The sequence below is a fragment of the Leiobunum rupestre genome, chromosome 2 (genome assembly GCF_980474605.1).
Source record: "Leiobunum rupestre chromosome 2, qqLeiRupe1.1.hap1, whole genome shotgun sequence".
Taxonomy (NCBI): Eukaryota; Metazoa; Arthropoda; class Arachnida; order Opiliones; family Sclerosomatidae; genus Leiobunum; species Leiobunum rupestre.
The window spans coordinates 75,851,232-75,859,335 of NC_143385.1; the positions used below are offsets into that span (position 1 = coordinate 75,851,232).

The 8,104-nt window shown below is 33.7% G+C and overlaps 1 protein-coding gene across 3 annotated transcripts; it reads right to left on the reverse strand.

The window, feature by feature from the left end:
• Positions 1-1,014: 1,014 nt before the first annotated feature.
• On the reverse strand, positions 1,015-7,411 carry LOC149959034 (uncharacterized). Of its 3 annotated transcripts, XM_090166382.1 has the most exons (3): positions 7,198-7,326; positions 7,005-7,123; positions 1,015-4,012 (listed from the first exon to the last, which is right to left on the reverse strand). In XM_090166382.1, exon 3 carries the CDS (start codon positions 4,000-4,002, stop codon positions 1,228-1,230), a length of 2,775 nt encoding a protein of 924 aa, XP_090022508.1. In that variant the 5' UTR covers positions 4,003-4,012; positions 7,005-7,123; positions 7,198-7,326; the 3' UTR covers positions 1,015-1,227. The 3 variants fall into 3 exon arrangements, with proteins under 3 accessions (XP_090022508.1, XP_090022506.1, XP_090022507.1); XM_090166380.1 differs by lacking the exons at positions 7,005-7,123; positions 7,198-7,326 and adding an exon at positions 7,350-7,411; XM_090166381.1 differs by lacking the exon at positions 7,005-7,123 and having other exon boundaries at positions 7,198-7,327.
• Between the last annotated feature and the right edge of the window lie 693 nt (positions 7,412-8,104).

Here is an 8,104-nt window from a genome sequence, read left to right on the forward strand (position 1 = left end):
TTGTTGCCTACTGGGTGAGATTTAAATTAAATTTAGTAAAGTCAACTGGTTAATAAAACCCTGGCCTGTACAACAGTGGTGAAGGTGTTTTGAACTTGGTTACCCTAAGTTCACAAGATTTATTTTGAACGCTGAAGAGTAGTAAATGGAGCATAAGTCGTGTGCTATTTTTGTTCAGTTGTTTTCATAACACTACAACAGATGGCAATCCATTTTGTACCTTGGAGGACTAGTGTTAGATGATAGACAAAATGGTGTAACACCATTATCACTTTTTGCTTGAATGATTTTAAGAGATTAAGATGTGAAAGCTGTAATTCGACAAGTTTTAAAAATACATCCTCAACTATGAAACTATGTTAAGAAATATTAACTTAATAAATTTGAAAAGCAGAAATAGTTTACTAGTTTTATAATGTTTTAAAACATAACACCATTTATTGATGAAAAAATACATTGCATATCTCTGTAATAAATAGAAATTAGAACTATACAAATTCGCTTAAATATATTTTACCCTTGACATTGGAAATAATAAAAATGGTAAGGAAATTATTTAGCTTTCACATCCCTTCACTCTGAAGATTTTAAGTTTTGAGAGGCCTAAGGCAACACCACGGCTTAGTTATACTCGTATACTAATTACCAAATTTAGGTGATACCAGCTTAAACTTTACTTGAGGAAGTAAGAAAAGAAAGATGAGGCCAAAATAGCGTTAATCAATATTAAGCATCATAATTTTTTTTCCTGTTTCACATTATACGCAAAAAATACACTAAAACTGTTTCATTCCTGATCCCCATACCAAAATGGTAAACTTATTTTAGTGTTTAATAACATTCAAATAAAGATCAAGTATTTTTAAGCATTATTGTGCAAAAATGATTGTTTACTAGCTATCATTGTTATAGTAGCATATAAGGACAACTTAGGTCAACAAATTTTCTATTAGTTTATTTCAAACTGAATACCATTATTAAACTGCCACTAAAAGTATTAAAAAAATTGTATTAAAAACATCACTTAAATTCTAAAATAATCTTTTACAAAACTGGACCCTTAAAAAATTAAGAAAAACACTTCTTTTGACTTAAATGTACATTTTATTTATACAAATTTGTTGTATGAAACATTTCTGGTTATGTATCTTTATTCTTAACTTAATTTTTACCTTAAGAGAAGCGCAAAAACTTAACAGCAAAAAAAAATTTACATTTCATTGAAACTCAAAGCATAGCAACAATTTTTGGGGTTAAATGTGAATGCTCCTTGAACAAAGCATTAACTACTTTTTTAGCCGATGCATTAGATACATCACCAGAGTCAACTAATTTGTGTGATAATTTCTTACAGACCAACTTAAATGAGTCTTTGTCAAGCCTTTTCTCTCTATACATGGGATCTAAATGTCGTCTTAAATAATCTGCGGCTGTCTTCAAATCACACGGTCCTCTATCGAAAGAAGCCTGTGATTTGTAAGTAACAGTATTAGAGTTTAATGGAGGCACAGATGATCGAATGCTTGAAGAATTTGAAGAAATAGATCTATTATCAAACTTCATTCGTTTAGTATCTTGAGGGATTGTGAGGGGAGAATTTTTGGAATGTACCAGTACTTTTCCAGTTTTACTCGTGGATCCCCCTTTCAAATTTTCATACACACACGTCTCTTCAGGAGGAATTGTATTGTGGCTAATACTTGACTGCGTTGATTCATCAGTACTAGTATTTTTCGTTTCTTCAGAAACAGATTCCAAGCTTTCAAAAAAGTACTGAATCATTGGTTTTGATTTTAAAAGAGCATCAACCTTAATGTCTTTTCCATCACTGGTGCTGCCATCTGGTGAATCGCAACTCATCCACGTTGTACTCCTGTCTTGTTGCCATTCTAGAGGTATAGCGGGGCATGAAAGTAAGTTTCTCTTTGCCGCTTCCCATTTCTCTGACATTGCATCATCTTCGGCTGTTGTTTCTATCTGTTGCTTGACGTAGGGATCAGATTCGAGGGGTGCTGCTATTTCATCATTCTTAGATTTATTAACAAAGTCTAATAGGGTGCAGAGTTTTTGTTTCGGTTGAACTTTTCTGCAATCCATACTTTCTTTAACCTCTAGAGGATCATATTTAGAAAATAAAGGATGAATTTCAAGGCGTCTAGTAGCATCTCTGAGAGATCTGAATAGATCTGCAAATTCTTTACGGTACATGTGAATGTTTCTCCGTATCTTATAAACCTCCAATTCTTTTTCTGATGCGTACATTTTAATGTCCCGATTTGTAAGGTTCTTTTTATGTTCACAAGAATTGTAATGATTGAGCATTTCTTGTTCTAGCATTTTAGTGTATTTATCCCTTAATGTTAGTGTTACTTCTGGAATAGAATTATTTTTTGGTTCTAAGACATTACTTTTGGAAGAGGAATTGTCTTTATGTTTATGGTTAGACTGACCACTAGTTTTCCTCTTCTGGAATTCTTTTTTAATAAGACTTTGTAATTCATTTGAGGCTTTTTTCTCAAACGACACTCCCTTATCACTATCATCATTATCACTATCCCTTGACCAGGCTCTCTTAGTTCCTAACCTACCACCTTCGTATAATTCACAATCAACTGCATTAGACTGATATTGAATAGTAGTACGTTTTATTTGGATAGTGCTCTGAAATTCCCTAACCCTTTGCTCAGCTAATTTGGGTTTAGCACAAACATCACAACACCTTTTGCAGTTTTTAAATTCGTCACCAAATTCCTTGGCAAAAATTGAGTGCCTACAGTTAGTTTGTTCACAGTACTTGATCATAGATTCAAATTTAGAAACGGCTTCTTTTGCTTTTAAAACTTCTCTTTCATTTTTTGCAGATTGACACTCTCTTTGTAAAATGAATGATATTGCGTCTCTATCACGCTTTGAATAGTATATTCTGCAATAAGCTCTTTTACCATCTCTTCCAGCCCTCCCTGACTCTTGGTAGTAACCAGATACGGACTGTGCAACTGACCAATGAGCCACAAATCTAACGGAGGCTTTATCAACACCCATTCCGAAACTTACAGTGGCTGCTATAACTGGAACATTACCCACCATCCAATCATTTTGTGTAGAAGTTCTAACATCAGGTTTTAACCCTGCGTGATATGGTTTGGTCAGTAAACCAAGTTTCGTTAACTGTACAGACACATCTTCACACGCCTCACGCGTTCGGCAGTAAACTATCCCACATCCCCTAGTTTTAACATCTTCATTATCCCATTCAAACCCCAGAGAATTTACAGCAAATGTACGCAAATTGTCAAAACTATTTTCTTCTGTATCTTTAAAAACAACATCATAAAATAAATTTGAACGAAAGCAACCTGTCTTGAAAATCGATATTGGTTGTTTCAAATGCAAGAGACTAAAAATATCCTCCATAACCTTACAAGAAGCAGTTGCTGTTAAAGCAATCCACTGAACGCTTGTATGGCGTTTTCTTAAATCTCCCAGTCTTAAAAAATCTGGCCGAAAATCATGACCCCACTGGGAAACACAATGAGCTTCATCAACAGCTACATAGCGAACATTCTGATGTTTCACCATTACATCATAAACATCCTTAAATGTTTTAGTGGCACCTTGCTCCGGTGTTACATAGAGCAATTTGACTTTAGGTTCTTTTGACTGTAAATCTTTCAACAAGTTGACCCGCTCCATTTTGGAGAGTGTTGAGTTAAGAGTTTTAGCTTGGACTCCCATCCCTTGTAAATAAGCAAGTTGGTTGGTAATCAGGGCAATCAATGGCGAAAACACTAGGGCAATGCCTTTCCCATTCTTTAATAACACTGGTAGCTGATAACACATTGATTTTCCAGCTCCAGTTGGAAATGAAATATACACATCCTTGTTTCCCTCAGCTACAGTTTCAGTTGCTCTTTCTTGCAAGGATGACTTGAAATTTTTATGTCCATAAACACTAAAGAGTACGCTATGAATTTCCTCCGATAGTTCTTTCTTGTTTTGCATGATGTTGTATCTGTTTAAAAATGGTTGATATTAGAACAAATAAAACAATAAATCTGTAAAACTAGTGTTTTAATGAAGTACCATATAATTTCAATATAATATCCTCATTAAAATTTTATGCAACATAAACAGTATCAATGCATAAATCCCCATACCATGTTTAAGAAACTTTTTAAGGACTAAACACTTATCAAACCTCCAAACCTACATGGTATTCTTCTTTAATGGCTTTCATAGTCAATAATCAAGGAAAATGATGCTCGGTTTAACCAGTTTGCAAATTTGAAAATACCAATATTTTCTTTTCCCCCTTTTTAACTACTTGATCAGAAAAAAAATTGTGCTAGTTGATTTGCTATACGAATTAAATTATTTAGTTCCGGATTTTTTTTTAAATAGGATTTCTATTGTTTTTTTTTGTTTCATTAACATTTTATGCCTCTTTTTATTAATTTGAGTTCAGCCATAACATAAATTGAAATTAATATTAATATTAGTTAAATAATTACTGATTTAAAAGTAAATTTCTTTAGTTTGCTCTAAATTGACATTGCAAGTAAACCTAATTTTGCACATTTAATAAATACATTGAAGTAGCTTATTTAAATCAGATAACCCTGCTTAGTGAAACGATAAGTGGGTACTACTGTCTAAATTTACCCCATCACAAGGTGGAAAAGAACAATTTTATCTGGAAGGGAAGTCTTATGGAACCAATATTGGGCCAATTTGGTTGACATTTCGGTCTATGAGCATATACTGACAGACCAAGAGGTGTATTGAGAGAAACACTAAAAATCATCTTACAATGATCATTCTAGAATTTATTTATACTTAGGGAGTTAACTATGTTGATTCATGAAATTTGTTGATGTTAATGTGAATAGAAGGTTATTCATACACATCAATCAACATGGAATGTACCTTAGTACAATGCTGTCATAGAGGCAGGACTTAGGTTATTAATTTTTAAGACGCTCTAAATGCCACCCTCCAATTGGCCCAAGAAATCGGTCTAGGTACGGCATCATCACTGCTCTATTCCCACAGCTTGACCCATTTCTAATTAGCTATTCTAAGGCTCCAGTGTTTAATTTATGTTCTGCAATAGTGACAAGGCCGTGGGGTGGAGTTTTAAGAAATGCTGATGTCGTGAAGGGTAGAGGTAGACTAATATAAATGAATTCATGGTACCTAAAATGTCTGTCCATACAATATAAAAAAATTTAAGTAAATTTTCCCATTTGGATGACAAACACTAATGATTTATAAAAACATTATCTAACTATTAGATAAATTATTTTTAGTAGTCCTGATTACATTAAGTTTGTTGAACTCATAGATCTTGATTAGTTACGAATTCTTCAGTCAATGGGTAGAAAAAGTAATAAAAAGGGGTACAAAATTTAAAGGGGTACATCTTTAAGATATACTAACATGTCCCACAAATCATATAATGAATGAATTTCATACCGAAAAATGCAGAAATGAAACACCATTTGATATTGTTTAACGACTGATAAATATTGTTTGACGTAGTTTTGTCTACATTATAAAGAATTGGTAACTTTTTAGGATGAAAATATGTATATTTTCGGAGTTTTGAATATTTCTTATATGTTTCCGCTCACTAATCCAAAAGTTTGCCTTTAGAAGTTCCCGCTGAGAAAAATAGAAATAAACGCGACCACATTCAGCAACACCACCTATCAATGTGTCGAACAACCAACCAAACAAGGGCGCCTAGTATGAAAACAGCTATTGGCATTCACTTGATCAGGGATCATTCAATAAGTATCGTCTAAAAGACGACGGACTTCTTCGGAAGGAGCGGACTAGTTAAACATATCAAGTGTTGCGAAAGTCGGGTCCGCCTCTGGAAGAAGGTGGTGTGCGAGAAAGTGAAGCTGAAAAGCACGCAGTAATAAGTGCGGTAATTGTGCGCAGAAACAGTCAAAGCGAACTTAAAGTATTTTTGGTAACTGTATGAAATCTCTGTTTTGTTATTTTTATTCAAGTGTATTAGTATGTTAAGACCACATAGTTTGATTATCTGCTAGTATTAACTTGTCCCCTAACTGCTATGCAACTTAAACTTACTCCTAGTTCTCTAAAACCTGTCACTAAATTGTACCCTTTTAGGCCACGAAATGGAAGCGTCGTTATAACATGCTCAAGCTAGCACTTAAAGCTTGCCACTTCACCCTTAAGCTTATACAATAATCCATTCATCCTTTCCAGTGCATTGTCTTAGCTATGTAGTGCATTTCATTTCAAATCTAGAGGAGTGGTATTCCTCAGCATTTCAGCTTCGTGTTAAATATTATTTATGCTTAGTAAACTAAAATGTTTTATAGATTATTTATGTTTATACTATTTGCTTTAGTTAAGTCAAGAGTCACAAATATACCCTGAATGAATCTCCAGAATGAAATAGAATACGCTATGGTGATTGTGTAATAGATTTAAGTGCAAGAATAAAATAAGTAGACGCTTCCATGAAATCTTCATCAAAGTTAAATAGAGTTTGCATTACTGCAACTGAATGTAACTGGTTTCTTTTTATAATGCAAAAAGTGAGATATTTAAGCTTATAGGCAGGCAAGAGAGAATTAAATTAAAATGTAATTTTTTTTTTGCTCCAGGGTATTGAAGAGCTAGGGCTATGTAGCTTTAACAGCTCTTGAGATTGGTTGTTAGACAATCAGTTAATATATCAATAGATAATCATAATAAATGGAAACTCACGTACATCATTTGAGTAATAAAAATAGATATCCCACACGGAAATTACGTTATTTAATAAATTATTTAGTCAATGTAGAAGACTGGGAGTCAAGAAGAGATTAGGAAAGGAACATAAATTTAAAGGCCTAGATATTTCTTTAACTAGCATTTAAACTGAGAAATGGACCAACGGGATACCATATTTTCAGGAAAAGCATTCCAATGTTAAATGACACTTCAGAAAAAGGACAAGCCCATCATATAATTATAATTACTTAGTTTTCCTTGCATAGAATCACAGAAAGATAACAAAAATACTCCATGGCAAGTCCTTTGACAGTGGGTGGAATGAAAAATCAAACCAAAATGTCTCAATGCTTCAATAAGGCTTTACCTATAACACTGTACTGTTTAACAATTTTTGTGGACAAAATGAGGCTTAGTTCTCACAATTAAAATAACACTTACTCTAAGCTCAAGTTTCTAAATCATTCCAAATAAAACTTGTGCAAAGATAAAAGAAAATGTATACAAATCATTGAAAAAAATAGGATAAAATTTGTCATATTAAACATTAAACCCGGTTTGGTATAGTATTTTTCAGCTACTTAAGCAGTTACAATATTTTATTAATTATTATTTCATAGGAAATAAAGCTGGTCATCCACAGATGGCAGCCATACTTTTTTTTTTGAGATACACAAACATCGGTGTCGACCAGAGGCCTTAGACACCAGCACACACACAATAACTGATTAATCAGGGTGAGATATGTGTAACGGCCACGCCAACGGGGGGATACGTGGGGACGGGTCGACCTCACAACGCCGAATTCTCCTTTCTCCGAATTCCCATATCACCGAATTCTCTTTTCTCCGAATTGATATAATTCCGGATTGCTTTTACTCCGAAAGTTCATATCTCCGAAGTTCCATTTCTCCGAAATGTATTTAGTGACCTCACATCTCCGAATTCTCGTTTCTCCGAATTCCCGTTTCTCCGAATTCCCATTTCTCCGAATTCCCATTCCTCCGAATTCCTATATCACCGAATTCCCATATCACCGAATTCCCATATCACCGAATTCCCTTTTCACCGAATTGACATATTCTTGCTTTTACTCCGAAAGCTCATATCACCGAAGTCCCATTTCTCCGAAATGTATTTAGTTACACTATGCAGAGTTAAACCTCCTACGTGTCACGCCCGCTTGTGGCTAAAGCAAGATTATTGAAATTAAATAATCTTGACTGAAGTTTTCCCTTTATTTTAATTTTTGGTCGTAATTAAATATGATGTTTTATTACAGTATAAGAAAATTGTTTGGTAGCATATTTTATTGTTACAATACAAATTCTATAATGTAGATGTCATT

What these genes read in the sequence shown, in the direction of transcription:
- LOC149959034 (XM_090166380.1), bottom strand. Translation starts at nt 7,393, where the DNA reads ATGACCAGCTTTATTTCCTATGAAATAATAATTAATAAAATATT. An exon ending in ATAATAATTAATAAAATATT is followed by an intron (nt 4,013 to 7,349) that starts GTAACTGCTTAA and finishes ATTTTTAAACAG; the next exon opens with ATACAACATCATGCAAAACA.